Below are 17,980 nucleotides of genomic sequence, written 5' to 3'. Positions count from 1 at the left end.
ACTGTGACATGTCTGTGTGCACGGAATCTGCCCTATAGACAGATATGTACAAGATCAGCTTCAGTGTTTGGAAACCGGGTCCAAATGCTACTGCTAATGTAAAAAAATAGTTGAAATGGTATTGATTTTTTAAAAACAAAACCTCCCAATTTTCAATGTGTGGTCAAAGTATTTGTAAACAATGAACTCTATGTGCTAGTCATACCATGACCACCAGCTTAATAATGCCTGCAGCACAGCAGGTACTCCTTTAATAAACAAACAAACTCGCATTGAAATAATCATCTTGACTATGATCCACAAGGAAATGGGGAATTTGTGAAACTGTATGGAATCTAAATGCATCTAGTAAAACTGAAAGATGACATCTGTTCTTCAGTGGAGAATTGGTTCTGGAGATGAAAAATCCAGTATCAATCTACACAGTTCAGAAAATGAAGCCCCTGAAGATTTCTTTACATATTGAATCTAACTAAAAATGATATTTTGGTCTTTGTGTTTAATTTTAAATTGCAAATTTGGCTGCTCAGTAGCTTAATACAATCACCAATACACATTAATACCATGTTCAAGCAATGTAATATACACTTATTCACTATTACACAACTGCATTGCTTACTTCAGCTTCCTACCCAAAGTTTAAAGACAGCTCTTTTCTCATTTTACCTCTCCATTCCTTCTTCTTTGTAAGAGATATATATCTTGCCATTAAGAGAGGCTGAATTTTGGAAGTAACAACACAGATGACTGAATTTTGGAGGCACAAAAAAATTAAAATTTTAATTGCAAACACAATTTGAAATCAGATGTTCTTTGAGCTTTTTCAGTGAACAATTCCTTTTTTCTGCAATGGTAATGAACAATTTTGATTCAGCTACACGACAGAGCTAGTCATGCAGTGTTTCTAAATATGAAGATAAACCTAATATATGCTGAGTGGAAGTCTTAATAAATTGATATACTTCTGTTGATATGAACCTTACTTTACACATTGCGAGACTTCAAATAACAAAAAAACATGTCAAATCATGTGTCCAGTTCTATCTGTGCTTGTGTTAGCCCTGAATAGGTAGTACACCAGGGTGTCTGCACAGGCTTTTTTTAAGGTTAAGGTCTGGAAACTCAGAATTAGCAAATTATCAAATTTACTGCTTGACCTCTAACGTGCAGCTCACTCCACTAAAGCTGACTCCTAGAGAAAAGCCCAAGTCCAGATACCACTCCAAAATACAAATCCAAAATGAGGAAAGCCATGGAAGACAGATGAGAAAGATTTTACTCCATTGAGCCCACTTTCATAGAAGGAAAAAAAGTTCAAAATAAATCCTCATCCACTTTTATTTCTGGTCCTCAAGCATTTTCTTGGTGACCTGCATATTGCTCGGGTAGAACCGCACACCTACTGCTCAACAGGAGGACATCTCTTCCTCTTGGCAACCTGTTGGTGTGAACAGCAAAAGTCACTTTTCCATTACATCTCTGTGTGGCCACTTGCATGGAAGTCAAATCAGAACTTTTCTCTTATTTATGGGCAAAAGAAGCACAAGTGCACTAACATCAAAAATGTGCCTTTGCACCAGACCAAATAAATAGATGGGAATTAAACAGGATAGGCAAAATGATTCCTGATTCATCTGAGCAAGTGATGGCAAAGCACCGAGCTGCACTCTTCAGACATGGACACTTTTGGATTCATCTCACTCTAAAACCTGAAGGTGCTCACCTGGGATCAGGAGAGAAATCCAGATTGCAGTAAAACTATAAATAACAGCAAACATGTAGGACCTCAAAGCTTCTGAATCAAGGCCATTCTGCAGCTTTAAAACCATACCAAGACCTAATGTTTCAGTGTCTTCCTTCAGCATCTGCCCCACTTCTACTCTGCAGCACACTTCATTTGATTTCTTGTATACAAAATGCTAGGAAAGGGTCCTCCAATTCTGAACAGGTATTTGGATACACTTAAACATACGAAGGCCAAATATTCCTTTTTAGTAAATATCTAAAATTCTGAAATGTTTATATTGATCCTTTATCCTATCTTTGGTTTCCTGTACCCAAGATCTAAAGTAGATTCTATCAATTCTGAGAGGTGCTTCAGATAAGGAGGTCATGGATGGGTCAGAGCAAGACCTTTGGTATTTAATGACCCTGTAGGTTGTCTTTTGCACAAGAGCTTAGGTTACTACCTTTTATATGTTTTATTGAAGGACAAATAACTCACATGTCATCATGCATCCAGGCTCAAGATTTTGTTTACAGTTGCTGCTCAAACAAAAGAGGATCATTTTCTTGTGCAGCATAAAAAATGAAGAGTGTATGGTATGACACTGAAACAAATATTGAAAATTAAGATTTACCCCACTTCTTTCTACATGCATGGATAACAGAACTCATATGGAGAAAGAAACAAATTAATGAAATAAAATATAATGCATAACCATGATACTCCTCCTCTTTGTTCATGAAATTTGATATCTCATCTCCATCATCATTTAATACATTTAGTATCATTTAATACCTTCAAGAATTAAAAAACTTGGCTAAATATTTTTGGTACTTTTTTAATTTTACTATGGTACAATGCTGATAGATATTTTGAAAACTGCCAATGCAGATTAAGCATAATATTAGTAGAAAAATGATACTAAAGCCGCCTTTAAGCATTGCAGAAAGCAGTTACTTTTTTTATGTACAAAGTAAGTTCAGATTCAGAATCTCTGAATTTGGTTTGGAAATGTGTTTCATAGTATCTGAAAGTGGCAAATGAAGGAAGGAATCCTAGTTTTTTATAGTAAGTCTGATACATTTGGCTTCATGATTGCTTTAGAATTAGATGAACATATGGCTGTAACTCCTGATCCATGTGATCCTGAAATGAAGGTCCATACTAGTAGGAAAGTGAAATACTTTTTTTCGCGACTGTTTGAAGTGCAACAATATGACACCTCCTCAGAACTCACAAAGGTTCATAGTAGTACTACTATTGACACGGTATTGGGCAGAAGGAAGGAAAAATGAACCCAGAATTGGGGTGACAAATTATACCATTGGAGATGGCAACAAAGATTATAACTACAGTTAGAGTTTCTGATTTTGTAAGAACTCACCTTTCCCTATAATCAGAGAATCATCACAGAATCGTAAAGGTTGGAAAAGATATCTATGGTCAAGTGCAACAATTAACTCAGCACTGCTAAGTCCACCACTAAACCATGACTCTAAGTACCACATCTACACATTTTTGAACACATATAAGCAGCTTTCCTAACATGACTGTAGTTTCTACAGTATGTTTTGCATATGTATCAGACTCTGTGATTCTAGTTTACAAGATACTGATGAATTTCAGTGTATTTTACAACACAACTTTTTTTAATCACAGGTTTAAGGCATAGCTGTCACCTCTGTGGAGATAAGGAATAAAAGAGCAGGTAGCAGACAGCTTCATAATTGTCCATGGGATACCTGCATAGTTTGTTTCATCTTCTACAACTTCAGAACATCTCCTTATTTCAGAATACTTATTTATAGAATACATAGATCTGAGATCTGACCCAGGCCCATAAACTGTTCCAGTTTTGCAGTCCTTTAACAGAGTTTAGACAAAACCCTAAAAATGCTGCAGAACACTGAAATGTAGCACCCCTCAAACTGTAAGACCAAGTAGCAGTGTAACTCAGTACAGAAAAAGCTTGCAGAAAGTCAAACGTATCAATCAAACAGTGCTAAAACATTAACTACCAGATGGGAGGAGACTAAGAATGTTACTGCATTTGTGAACAACTTTCTTTCAAAATCTATGTAACTAAATAAAGCCTACTACCTAGGCTCGATGGCTAAAAAAACCAGTTGATAAAACTGGTCCCTGATTTTAATACTGGTATATCAAATTTCTAATTCATGGTCAAATACACACACTAAATTAGCCTATAAGGGATACACATAATCAAACTGTTACACTCCTAAATATATGGTAGCAGATGAAGAAGAAACCCTTTGAGTCATCCCATGAGGATCTCCAGCCCTGAATGATGCAATTTGGATCAAAAGAACAATTGGGTTGAAGGAAACTTCAAATGACTGCTTGAAAGACCACTCAACACGTGCTCACATTTTTCTCACTGTAGGATTATATGAGTTATTTTCTTCCTCTCCAGAAATACAGTTAACTCGGCGGGCTAGCTGTTAGAGTCTGGAGCAATAGCTTTTGGAGACACTGTAACTTAAAGAGAAATGAATCCATAAAATTATTATCCAAGTGGAACATGGACAGAATTACTTCTGCAGGAGTTTCTGTGGCCTGATTTTAGTGTTCATTTATGGCATGATGCAGCAGCTCACACTGATATCCTCTGAGGTGTATGGTGCTATTTAATAACACCAAGCCATAAAGTGACTAATCATCTAGCATGGATAAGAGCTGAACAGACATGTGTCTAACCTCAGTGACATACTTTAAGACCTTGTGATTAAGTGTTTCTGGGTGCAGCAAAAGCAAAGGCTTTGTTCAATGCAATTAAGATTGCAACTGTGTCGACCCTGTCTGATAAAGTGTCTAGGAGGCAGCAACGGAAGAAAAATGTTTGTGCATTCTTATTCACGTCCAGGTTGTCAGCGGCATGCTCCAAGTTTTACTACTTTTATTTGTACCTCCGCTATGCAGTTAAAAGCAATTTAAGCATCAAAACTTCGTCAAACCTCCACTCTAAAAATTAATAGTGACCTCATGTGCTTTATAACAAATTTTATTGATGGGGTAGCAAATTTTTCTCTCACACTGCCCAGGCATTTAAATGAGGGCACATCCTGTGTTAGAACAGGTACTAGCCAGAGAAAGGAATTAATTATGGCTTTCTATAAGCTGAACAATTCTTCTGAAAGCTGAGTAAGAGGAATCCTTAGGAGAAGAAACCAAAACAGCTCTTGCACCAAGTTAGAAACTGCTGCTTACTTGAAAAATCCTGTCGTATTTTATCCCCATGTAAGTTATTGGAAGAATAGCACGAAGAACCTTTCAGGGTTAGCTGTAACAACTTACTATTTGCTGCAGATAACCTCCAAGAAGCCTGTTAACTATTCCCATTGGTCCTGAAGTGTTCCTTTAGTTTCAGAAAAACAGATACAGACCGTAAGTAAATGCAAGGGTACAGTGTATCACCTCTCACTGAGAGTCTGATCTGCAATCTACTTCACCCCTTCCATTTCCAATATGAGCTGGCATTCTATCTTCAAACGCACCTATAAAATCATCTGCAAATGTGACAGCAGTCCTTTTTTCTAGATAGCAGCACATGACATCTGGGAAGAAAAGCATGATTGCTTTTGGGATAACTCCACAAAATGAGCTCTTGAGCTGAGCTTTCACAGGTTGCTGTTTTGTTAGAACCAGAGGGGACCATGAACACAGGCCAGAGGAATTCATAACTAAATGTGAGAGAAAAGGGTGGATTGTCCAACATAAGAATATTGCTGAGGTGCTTCATTGAAAAAAACCAAAAACCAACCACTCTAAATAAAAAGCGATCTGTACCAAACAATTACACCATACGGACAGCTAGATCAATACCAACTTTTAAACTCTGCACTGTCTAGTTACTTTGTAGCTAGGAGCTGAAGAAAGGTGTAACACCCCTCTCACCAGGAGACAACACAGCCATTCATCTGTTAGCTGCACCATCCAGGCAAACCAGCAGCTGATTTCCATCAGCACTGCAGTGACTCCAGCACAACAGTAACAGCAGCTGAAGGTGGCAGGGTGGTGCTCTGGATGTGGCTGAGTCTTGACACACTCCAAACTCACATTCCAGCTCTCCAATGAATTAACGTGATCTCTAGTACCCCATGTAAAATTATATGAAAGGATGAAATTAATAACTATTAAAATGTAAAAATTATATGCTGAACTGGAACTTGAATAGAAGAGATCTCTTCTAAAATCTCTAGGTTTCCCATCACTGATTCAGAGATGTTTCCCTGGATTACATTTCACAAGTATGTGTCTCTGTTGAAATAAGAGGCTTTATAGCCCTAAACCAGCTCTAAACTTCTAAATTTATGAAACTTCAGCTCTGAAGCACCAAACCTAAAACCAGTTAGAATTACTTAGTTTTTGCAAATAAAGGCCACATCATCTGAAAGAATGACTTTTTTTCCCCATAGTTAATATTGTATGCCTCAATAGCATGAATAGCATGTGCTTTTCAACAGTAGCAAACATTTTATACTTCATGTTAAAGCTTTTGCAAATTTTTTTATGCTCTTATAACAGAATGTCTTGTGATGATGCCCTTCATGGATGACAGGTTGACCAGTCAACTGAACTTGTTTCTGTGGTTGATGTTGTCAGGCAGGTATGGAACAATGATTTCTACACTAAGGATCTGGGAAATTCTGGGAATCAAAAAGAACTTCATACAATTTTTCAAAGGCATCAAGAAACACTTAAATTAATTATTCCAGAGTGGCTTCTTCCCAGGTATCATCATGGGAATAACTACCAAACTGCTGTGCATTGTGGATTTCTTGCCCTTGACCTGATTCTTACATGTCAGCAGAAAGCAGATAGATGACCCTAGGCACAGCTGCTTTATGACACTACCGTAGACAAACTTCTGATGTCTCCTTCAGGTCACTTTCTTGGCTCTAACTCTAAATTTATTATATTCTTAATAAAACTATGAAAACATGTGGGATAAAGTCTACAAAAAAAATCACAACTAAAAAGAAAGGCAGACATCACAAAAAAGCCAATTATAACAAAAGATGTAACATCTCAACAGCTCTGAAGGAGATTAATAACCCTTACAAGTTCTAATGACATCATAACTGGATGGAGTAACCTCATTTAGTCAGTAAAGGGCACCTGATTTGTATATCACCATGAAATAGTCCGCTTATTTTCAAAAGTTTGCCTTGAGAATAAAATTAGTATGTCTTTATGATCTTTAAAGTAGATTAGTAGCTGCTTTGAGATAATTAAAAATGACAACATGAAGAAGGCTTGTAGAAAGAAGAAAAAAAGTTTCCTATCTCTATTTCAGTCAAATCCAGTTAAACATTTTCCATGAAATTTCACATTAAGTTTTTGGTTTCACAAGAATTATTTCCTATTCCTCTTCAACTAGTAAATGGGACATGTACACTGGCAAAATTTTTACTTTTCTTCAGAAAAAAATGTATTAGTGAAAACTCCGAATTCAAAAATTACATGCGGCAAAGTGAACAACAGGAAAATGAATGAATATTTGAAAAATAATGAAAAAGTAGCAATTCTTTACTTTTCTATGTTCAATTGAATCACTTGTTTCTGTGTATTATGAGAATACATTTATCAGAATCAGTAGAGACCAAATGGTAATTATCCAAATGAATAATCAAAGCATATAGACCCTGCCACATTAGCAAAAATGAATAATCTTACATATAGACCCCGCCACATTAGAACTGCAAAGCACTCTCAGATCTTATTTTATGAAAATGTACTAAGAGCGCAAATGTATAGACCCTTAGGAAGCAATTATCCCGAAAAGATTTAGCTATAATTCAATGTGAAATATAATAAGAGATTTTAAAAAATGGTTTCACAAAGAAGAGGATTATTTTACTTTAACTATGGAAATAGGGGCCCACATGTTTCTCTGCATGACCTCTGTGCAGCTGTGGGCATTGCCTGGAGGGAAGATTTGAAATTGGCCTTTTCAGTCAATTAATACAATCCCCTATGACCAATAAGAATATTATAATAGGGGTGCCAGTTTGGCATTGTGGGGTTGGATGGCCCATAGTACTATAAGGAATTTTCTATGCAATAAATACATTAAATATGGAAAATTTAAATCACATACTACTAATATGTAGGCAGAGATTCATTAAAGATGTTATATGGTAAGATGAAATAGCATGTTTCAATGTGCACCGCATGCCTTCTGTGTGATACAGTTTATTTCTCACATTATCCTCAGGTGTGACATGGAATCTAAATGTGCAAAAACAAAAATCTGCAAAAGAGTGCTTATATCATCCTTTTGATTTCCAGATCCTGAACCTAGCCAAATTACTGCCACCACCCATCTCCCATAGTTATAATGTGTCTCCCTGCCTCTTTGCCTCACTCCTGACTATGGATGGCTACTCCCTCAGTGAAGGGTGGCAGAAGCCCTGTGAGTTCATGTATCAAAAAATAAATCTGAAATCTTGCAGCTCATTTTACCTAATAGACCCCAACATCAGTGGAATGAAACAGATTTCTTGTGGATTAGTCTTACACTTTTTTACTTCCAAGCAACTCACTACTGTGAGATGATTTTAAAAAGTAAAAAAGAAACCAAAGTAGCCATTGGGTTTTGTTCTTAAGTGTATTTCAGAGTCCCACAGAGGTAATGATCTCATCTTTTATCACAAACTTTCACACCATCCTTAATCTAGCTGATCCTGATTACCTTATTTTTATCCAGTTAAGACTGCAAATATCCCTGCACCACAACTGATGTTTACACTTCTGTTTCTCCCTTAAGAAAATCTAAAGCAGATCAAATTCCTCATCCTGAGGATACATCTTTGCCCAAACTGAAAAAACAGATTGCCTCAACATTAATTAAGTGTAAGAGAATAGGGAAAATTACAGTTTTTTTTTTTAAAAAACAACTTCCTTGATACAAACTGTCCTGAACAGGCTCAGAATAAATACCTGGACTCCTTCTGCTGGACAGGTTAATAATACCTGTCATACAAGCACAGTTCCCCAGCTTGCATGTGGAGGTGGTTAAAATAAATGTAATTCCTTGGATTATGGTGACAATAAAAGTTGAGCTGACATTTACCCTGTACCACAGAGACAAATGACATGTCCTATTTCTCTGAAAATGATCAGATGTCCAGAGAGTGCTCTGAAGTGGAGAGGGAGCAAGACGGGATGCTTGGGTCCTTGCACGCACTCTGCATGCAGCCTTGCAAGAGCTCCTGAGTGCATACAGGAGGCAGGAGGTGACAGCCAAGAACATGAGGGTTTCACAGGGGACGTGTGTGACCAGTCACAGAGCTGATGTTTCTCTGGGAGCTGTGCCCCTGACAGCAGCAGCAACGCCCCAGGCACCTGCGACCAAACCCACTCCTGAGCGAGTCACTGACATGACTTTCATCCTTTCCGCACATGAGTTTTCCAGGCTGTGGCTACACTAAAAGTGGGTGATAAGCTTTTCATTTACATGAGGTCAGGATGCATGCTCATGTGCTGTATATCGAAGCTAACTACTATTGGCAATATTTCATTGGGGCATTTTAAAGTTTTCAAGGTCAAGAATACAACTTGGCCTTTTAAAAAATATTCCAAAGGACCTGTGCTCACTGTAGACAAAAGTAATATAAACTGAGACAAACTCTATCATGTTACAATATTAAAGAAGTTCAACTTAAAAAAAATTGAAAAGTGGTCTTTTTTTTCCTCCCCAGACTCTCATCTCTAAGAGACTATGATCAATTAACCTTTAACTTTGAAAAATAAAAAAATTCCTGTGACAGTCAGAAATGAAATTCTTTAAAGATTAGGTGCTGGGAGAGCAATATCAGGCTTAGAATGAAATCCTAGTAACGCTCTGAACTATCAAATCACTTCTTGCTCTGAAAATATAATTATTCTCTAAGCGTTATGTCAGACAATATTAAATGCAAAAAGCGTAGCTTAAATAAAACTTTTTTCTAGCAGAAAGGCTCTCTGCACAATATTTCCAATGACACAGAAAAAAATGAGCCAGCATGCAATTAATGAAAAACAGTACTATGTTCAGTAAGTAGCATGACTGGGAAGAACTAACTTTTAGTGACTCCAGATTTAAAACAATGCTGTTATTGCAGTCAGAAACATCCCTGAATGTTTATGATCTCCATTTCTAGTCATCTGCTTTCAGTATTTCAAATGACTTTGCAGCATTCACCGTAGATTTTGACGGCAATTATAAACCCATGGAACATACAGCATTTGTGTGGCACACAGCCTCTCTCCCTTTATTATTATATGTATTATTTTTCTTACTGAGAAATGTCAAAATACACAAGGATTTACTTTTATTCTTATAATTTTCTTAGGTCAAGTTGTTGTATGTATAATGATGTTTCCCAAATTTAAAAAAAAAAAAAAAAAAAAAAAAAAGGAGGCAGAGGATAATTTATCTATCTATAAATGAGATACCTTTGGATCTTACTGTCTAAATCAAACAGTTTTAAAATGACAGCACAGTATAAACAGAGTAACTTCTGTATTTGTATTGTATCCCTACTATTAAAAGAGATTTTTAAGAATAAAGTGGCTGAAGAGGTGTGCACATCTTACCTGGCACAGTCTCTTATCCTGGCTAGCAGTGAGATTGCAGGGTATGTAGCTATCAATTCCACTGACATTACAATTTCCCTTTCTCAAAGCAGCAATAACCTGTCACTTTACACTGTCCTTTCTCTGACCCTCTCCTGCCTCTCTGCTCATTTTTATTCTTATTGACAAGACTTATTATTCCTCCTCCCAATTCCAAGTAGCTACCCTTTTGCAAATAGTAGTATCAACTATGTGGTCACTAGTAGTATCGGTCAACAATGTTATTAATATAGCACACACTGCTGGGAGCAGATCAAACAGCCATGCTTTAAAATATTAGTTTTCCAAAGGTACCACGAGGCAAATAGTTCCAGTTTTCATCACCTTATACAATGTAATATTGCAAGGACAGATCTCAAGAATTTAGTGCTAATTACTAGCCCAATAATTTGGAGGATATGTTTTTTTTTTTTTTCCTTGTTGCTTTCATACGCAAAATAAAATAAAACCATAACAGAAGGGTGCTGTATCTGTGTTTAAAGAAGCAGTTGTTGGCAAACACCATAGCTCACTTCTGCCGAAATGTACACAACTGATATATGCAGCCCAGAAAGCTGGCACCAGGGGCTTACAACCTTAATTTGCCTGCAAGAAGAAATGGAGATTTACCTTCAGAGCACGTTCTTGATTGTTTTCAGCAGTCATATGTCTCGTGTTGTTTGCTGAAGTCTGGTTCTGCTCTTTCAGATGATGAAGCTCCTGCTCCAGCCGTTTGCACTGCAACGAGGAAAGAATCCCATTAAGTAGAGGAGTGTGGGCATATTTTTTTTCAACAAGCCAAACGACTTAACGTAAATAACCCCATCACCATTTCTGCAGTAGTGAAAGCATCAGACAAAAGCAAGTTACAATCCCAGACAGTACTAAAGCTACATTTTTAAAATGTGTATCTTTATTCAGTTTCTTCCCAGTCTAATAGTATGCCAAAAAAGCTATATATCAGGTAAGATATTTATCAGAGTGCTGGATTGAATTTCTGCTCCGGTTATACCAATATATGCTAGATTTTGGCTTTTATGTATTAAGTAGATATAAAGGAAAGAATGCATTCTTTTTGAAATGAAAGCAAATGAAAGACCCTCCTCCCAAATCAAGGTTCCAGCCTTTTATATGAAAGTATAGATGACATTTTTAGACTTGTGTTTTCTGTACTATGAGGTTACTCTCATTCTCCAACACACACAACATACTGAAAGAAGTTTTAAGATTGTTTTATTTAAAAACTTAATGACAAAAAATGAAAATATTAGGACTTGTTATTGTGTGCCTACACCTGTAGACTTACTGCTGTCTGCTGAGCATTTATTTTAATGATTAAAAATCTGCAAGCTGTGAACCAAGTTATATTTTGCTTTTTTTTACATTAACTCTAAATGGTCTTGCCCAGTTCCCTGGTTTGAAAGAGCAATTAGTTGTCTGCAGACAGTTCTTTGCCTTACAAAAAAACTGTTTCACAGAAAAAAAAAAGAAAACAAAACAGATGAGGTACCAAGAAGACATATGGGAACAACTGTTAGAACTAGGGAAAAGTAGAGTACCAGGAGAAGCATTTTACAACGAAGTATTACAAGGAAGTGGTTTGGAGATGATCACCAAAATCCAAAGCTAATAGACTGTGGGAACAGAAGACAATTAATTGATAAAACATATTTTAATACATACTTTCTGGAAACACTAGCAAAAAAGGAGTAAGAATGGTGATATAATGCCCATGTAAGCACTGCTGTCTCAAATGAAAGACCTGGAAATGTCAGTCTCTTGTGCTGTCTTAGTGGCTGTGGACAACACAGAACTGAGCTTCCCATCATGTATATGCATCCTACTCCTGTGCAATTCAGTATATGAACAATGAAGCCTGGCTCATGTAAACTCTAAAAAAAGAAAACTGTGAAACAGAAAGCTTCAGAACTGAGAAAATTATAAATGAGGCCGAATTAAAATAAGGAATGTTAAAGAATCTTGAGACATGCCAATACATACAAACCTTAAACACAAAACAAGACTTAACAATATACTGCTCATCAGGTATCCAATATAGTTTATAAACCAGAGTTATCTAATACTCTATTTCAATACATTTTAAACAGCCCAAAAGTACTATTAAAAACTCCATTCACCCACCTGTTGTTATATTTCATTACTTTTGTTAGAAATCTGAGCTTATTTCTAACAGGATTACCTATTCTAAAGGCAGTAAATTTTTCTGGCCTAGCACATCTCTCAGTATGTGTTGTAAACTTCCTTAATGTACAGTTTCATTTTTATTGCAAGAAATAAAGACATTTTCCCATAGGTAGGGAAATACAGAAAAAATATGAAGATACATTTGACTGGAAGTATTTTCACATACTTGAGATATTTAGCATCTATGTTTCTCTCTCTCTCTCTCTCTCTCTCACACACACACACACACACACACACTATCATTAATCACAGAATCCCAGATGTAACTCTTTTTCCATGTCCAGCACGAAAATTATGTGTTTGCAAACATGAAGGTGCTAATAAAACTATTGAAGAACTAAACTTTTAGTTTAGTTTACAGATTACTTTTATTTTTTTCCTCTAGCAACATTTTTTCTATAGTTTACATGATCTAAACATCATTAAAAAAAAAACATCATTCTACCACTGCAGACACTGCATACATCCTATATGATCACCAGGACACTCGTTTTTCTGCTTTGCCAACATTCTTCTTCAAAACAGTGTTTTGGAACCCACAATTTGACAACAACACAAGTTTACATAAATATTATTGAAAGACTAAAAATCTCAATTTACCTTTAAAACTTGAATTTATGATCATGCTATTCTCTTGTTTACAAAAGGTACGTGAAAATATGCCAACAGTAAAATCTAGCTACAGGACTTCATGAGAAGACCTTGGTGTACAGAGCAGATACACAGAACAAGAAAAGTACAGTAAAGATGCAACACAGGTAACAAAAAATGGATAAAGCTCCTTGTCAAGTCAACCTTGATATGATTGTATTTACATCAAACTTGGGAACATTTTGTAATTTCTCTTTCACTTCATTTCTACTTTGAGTGCTGATATCTGAAAAAAAAAACCAAAACAACCCAATATCTGGGGCATTTTCAAGTAGTAGACTGCATGAATTTGATTCGGGACATCATTGAAAGAAATGGTGAGCTAATTTGACCTTTGCACTTAAGTGTTTTACCGTGTTGGAAACAATGTATTAACAGAAGATATTCTGATTTATTCTTGGCTGTGTAGGAAGTAAAATCTCCAACTACCTTCTTTGTGAAAGCATTATAATAATAGTCTTAAACAGCAACACCTGTGTATGTCTTAATAAAATTTTATACCTTACAACTTTGATGCCTGAGATACTTTTAAAATATTGAAACAGCATTCTAAAAACAAGCACTCCTTTTCATAAGAGTAGGAATATATGAAATTTTACTGTAACCTTGCTGTAAAGAAAAGTTTTAAAAATAGAATTTAAAACAATGCAGCCCTTCGAATCATTTGAGCCAACATTTCTTGAATTCTGTGTCACTAGTTGTTAGCAAAGTCCAGTAAAAATAGATGTTCTTTAAAAGAACACATGTTTTTATTGGTTCATTCCATGGCTCTAAAATGCCAACAGCTGCATGTAAGAAACTGAATTTCCTTCTAAAAACATATATAAAAATACCTTTTGGAGCACATTGAAGAGAAGACATCATCCAACTTGGTACTGACAAAAAGGAAATGTTGGATGTGTCCTTTAAAGAAAGCTGAAAACTAATGGAAGTGTTTAATTTGAAATATTATGTCTAAATTCTGTTATCTCAAACTTGTGAAAATTCATATTTGGGAAAACTTCAAACAGACAATATATTTTGTATAACACAGGTTACCTAAACATCAGATCTGTGGTTTAACTGTCCTTAAATGCAAATTCCCATGAGTTTAACACATTATGAAACACAGGCTGTTAATTGAGAAAACTACTTCTCTTCCTCAGATACTTGAAGTACATCAAAGAGCCCGACAGCAGTGTAGACAGATGTCAATGAGAAAATGTCTTCATCAGAACAATGATGACTTTTCTGAGTAAAGGATATTAAAGCTTCAGAAATGGTAAAATAATTTTATGAAGGTATCACACAAACATCTTACTAAGAATTAACTTTACTGTGAGGTCTGCCGTGTGCATTCACAGCTCTGTAGCCAGAGGCAAGATAAGGTACGAAATTAAAGTTACAAAAATCCCCACCCCCAAAATCAATCCTGACAAAGGTTTTCTCTCTTCTTTCAAACCCACACCTTTGTTCTCCTCTCTGAAGGATTTCCCCCAAAAAAGTCTCCTACTTTAGCTAGCCTGATTCAGGTGATAATTTACATGACAGACAGTGAACCTCATTAACCCTACTCCAAGTGTTCCTTTAACCATCAGTGTCCAGTTGTACAGCTGCCAGTACAATATCATCCATTCCCAGCAACAGGGACTCAATCTTCTCTTTAAGTGTATTTCCACCATGCAACTCTTCTAAATACACTCGATTGCTGGAAACAAATACCTATGTACCTAGCACAGGATGTATCACAAGCAGCTAAGACACAAAATGAAAAGCAAAGCAGGTAACATACCAAAAGGATAAGAAGAGATTCAGCCAGGAAAACAAGGATAGACAGCAAGTAAACATATCCTTCCCTCCCATCTTAAAATGTAAACTATTAGGCTACTGTTGAGTCTTTTTTAGTGAGCATCAGGTAACACGATGATCAGCAGAATGAGGATGTTTGTGAGAGGCACTGGTTCAAGCTGCAGTGGGTGCTGACCCCTTTCAGTGACTCTCCAGTGATGGAACATCCCAAGGAAAAGCCAGACAAATTAAAAAAGTAGTACCTGCTAAAAGGGACACCGATGGAGAGGTCAAGAAATGGACCTGGAGAATAAAAGTTCATGAGGCCCACCCAGAAAGTCACAGTTAAATGACAACCCCATTTTCGGTTATAGGAAAGGAGTAAAGATGGTTTACCTTGAATGAAGTATTTCAGAAGATAGAAAAATCAATGCAAATAACCACTTAATAGTGTTTGGCCTTTACTAGAAAATGAGGTTGCATTAACATATCAAACATAACTTTAGCACTTGTATAAACAAATCATCTTTAACATGCTGTCAGTTTTTCAGCATTTTCTTCTTCAGCTTGTACCTGTAACACGTTAAGACAGTGTTACAGTGCCTGCCACATCTACACAGATTGATGAGCTATTTTTTGATCGTTATTTAACATGATTCCTCAGTGAGGTGTTCTCAAAGTAAAAGGTTCAGACATTACATAAAAGTAAAGAAAAACCTGCAAGCCATTGGAGAAATAATGTTAGTAGGGACAAAGACAGAATACAGCAAAGCATTAACATTGAACAGAGCAACCTCCTGGCCCCAACCAGTCAGTCCCTGTGCAGGCTGTATGAAGACAACACCTATCCCCAGAGGTTTCAAGCAGAAGCCTCTTTAACTCTGCACTTCTTAGGTCAGTCAGGCTGTTCACGTGCTTTCAAACAGACATAAATATTTTGCTACACCAGGGTCCCTGGCTCTCATCTCATTGAAAAAGGATGGTAATGTCAGATAAATTTCTTACTTTGTATATCAGCACAGATTTGACCCAGGAAAGGGTACTGTGAAACTACCTGGCTCAGGAAGCAAAAGCTAAAACAGATTATAACAGAAAATTGTAACATTTCCTTACTACAAATGCAGTCCTGGTGGCTATTTAATCCTGTTACATCTATATTTGCTTTTAATATTACTATATGGCATATAATATTTTTCATTGCCTTTCATTAAAAGGAATCCAAACTAACCTCTCCTGAACTTAGGCAATATGCTAGGGAAAAATAAAGTCAACACATTATGCCATTTATATATTAGGGAAAAAGGAAAGGAATTGATTTGTCTCTTTTATTAGAGGTATGGGAGTCAAAGTCCAACGAAACAAATGTACTAATATGAGGCAAAATTCTACACTAAGTTCTTTCCTGAATTCTGAACAATATTTGATTGTCTTATTCAATTAGTACGTACAAAAGATAATATTTCATTAGAACACATTTGTTCATCTAAAGTCCTCATCAAAACTTGCAGTGCTTATAAACTCAAGAATCAGCACTGGCATAAACACACAAGAGCTCACTTGAGGAGCTTGCTGAGAAAAGCCACAGTGCCTAGATGGAGGTCCTGTAACATGCTTGTTCCTCTACTGACCTGAGTGAGGTCAGGCTGGTGAGGCAGGTGGATCTTTGGTCTGATCTGATCTTACCAGTCAGTCTTCTGAAGTCTCCCTCGTTTAAAAATACATAACCACAGCCTCCCACAACTAGCTTAATTCTGTCATTAAACTTAAGGTAACATATTTTTATTCAAGTCACACAAAAATCAAAAGTGAGTGCTAAGTCACTCACTCTGGGTCAGCCAGTGCATAATGACTTGATTGCATATCAGTGCCTTCACTTCAAACACTGAGTACTCTGCCACAGTCTGTGGACTTTTATGCACAAAGACCTCGCTGAACTGGAATTCTCAATTACTGAAGTAGTGTGAAATAAAAATAACCTAGTTCCTACTGAATAATTTGGGAAAATGGTTTATGTTCGTGAAACTCTGGGAAAATCAGAGTCCATTTGAATGGCAGAACTATTTTCCCACATGCATTTTTTTCCTTTATGCATTTTAAGTAACATGCTCATGAGCAAAGTAAGTGACACACCATATATTGATGGAAAATGCCTCAATATCACTGAAGTTTATGGGGTACTGAGATCCTACTACTACATAGTGTAATACTTCCAGAAGTGATAAAGTGCATCTATGTTTTGAAATTAGTTAACAAATATTCATTGCAGTGAACAACTGAAGTACAAATAATTATTCCAGACACCAAACATGAAAAAGATGAAACAAAGCTAGTTTTTCACCTGTTATATTTTTAAGTCTTCACCTGTTGAAACCTGAATACAATAAATAAGCAAACAAAAACGATTCAACTGATTCTTCTCTTAATTGTTTATTTTGTTTAACTATTCTTACTCTGTTTATAATGATCTGTACTTCAGACCAGCTCCCAGCTCAAATATGCCAAATGGAACTCAAAAGTTCTCACTCTGACTGCCCTTCTTCTCCCTCCCCTCAATATTTTTTTTTTTTTAACAGTCTGCCCCTTGTCCCAAATTCATCACAATTTCTGGAGAGGCAAACATCTTGCACCACTTGGATGCTATACACTCTTTCCTTTGCAGACAAAAATAATACCAAAGCCATCCAGTCAAAACACAAACCAACCTTTGGTGTCACCGTGAATTATGTACTTTGAACTGCAGATGTTTGGAAGCACTTATATAAATAGAATTTATCCTTTTACTTCTAAAGTAATAATTAAAAAAAATAAAGAAATAAATGAGTTTCTACACAATAATCACTAGAAAAATTTTCCATTAAATTATAATTTTGAATTAAGGTTTTCTAACCTCTGAGAAAAATTACTTAACTTCAAAGTTTTGGCAAACCATCAACAAATGTGTTTGAATGATTATTTATACAATGCCCAGCAGCTTAGAACTACTGGAATTTCAAGAAAGAAAAGTGTTTTTGT

The 17,980-nt window shown here is 36.2% G+C and overlaps 1 protein-coding gene across 3 annotated transcripts in view; it reads right to left on the bottom strand.

The window, feature by feature from the left end:
- The window catches only part of MIPOL1 (mirror-image polydactyly 1), a 188,313-nt gene that overhangs the window by 85,281 nt on the left and 85,052 nt on the right, over window positions 1-17,980 (bottom strand). For all 3 annotated transcript variants that reach the window (XM_014249747.2, XM_088057511.1, XM_088057512.1), the window contains exon 10: window positions 10,976-11,083. In XM_014249747.2, coding sequence (XP_014105222.1) covers window positions 10,976-11,083 — 108 coding nt within the window. The remainder of the gene's footprint in view (window positions 1-10,975; window positions 11,084-17,980) is intronic.

Source organism: Pseudopodoces humilis, chromosome 7, assembly GCF_049639895.1.
Source record: "Pseudopodoces humilis isolate 2021_Gansu_Grassland_sample_001 chromosome 7, ASM4963989v1, whole genome shotgun sequence".
NCBI lineage: Eukaryota > Metazoa > Chordata > Aves > Passeriformes > Paridae > Pseudopodoces > Pseudopodoces humilis.
This window is presented reverse-complemented; position numbering and strand designations above follow the sequence as displayed.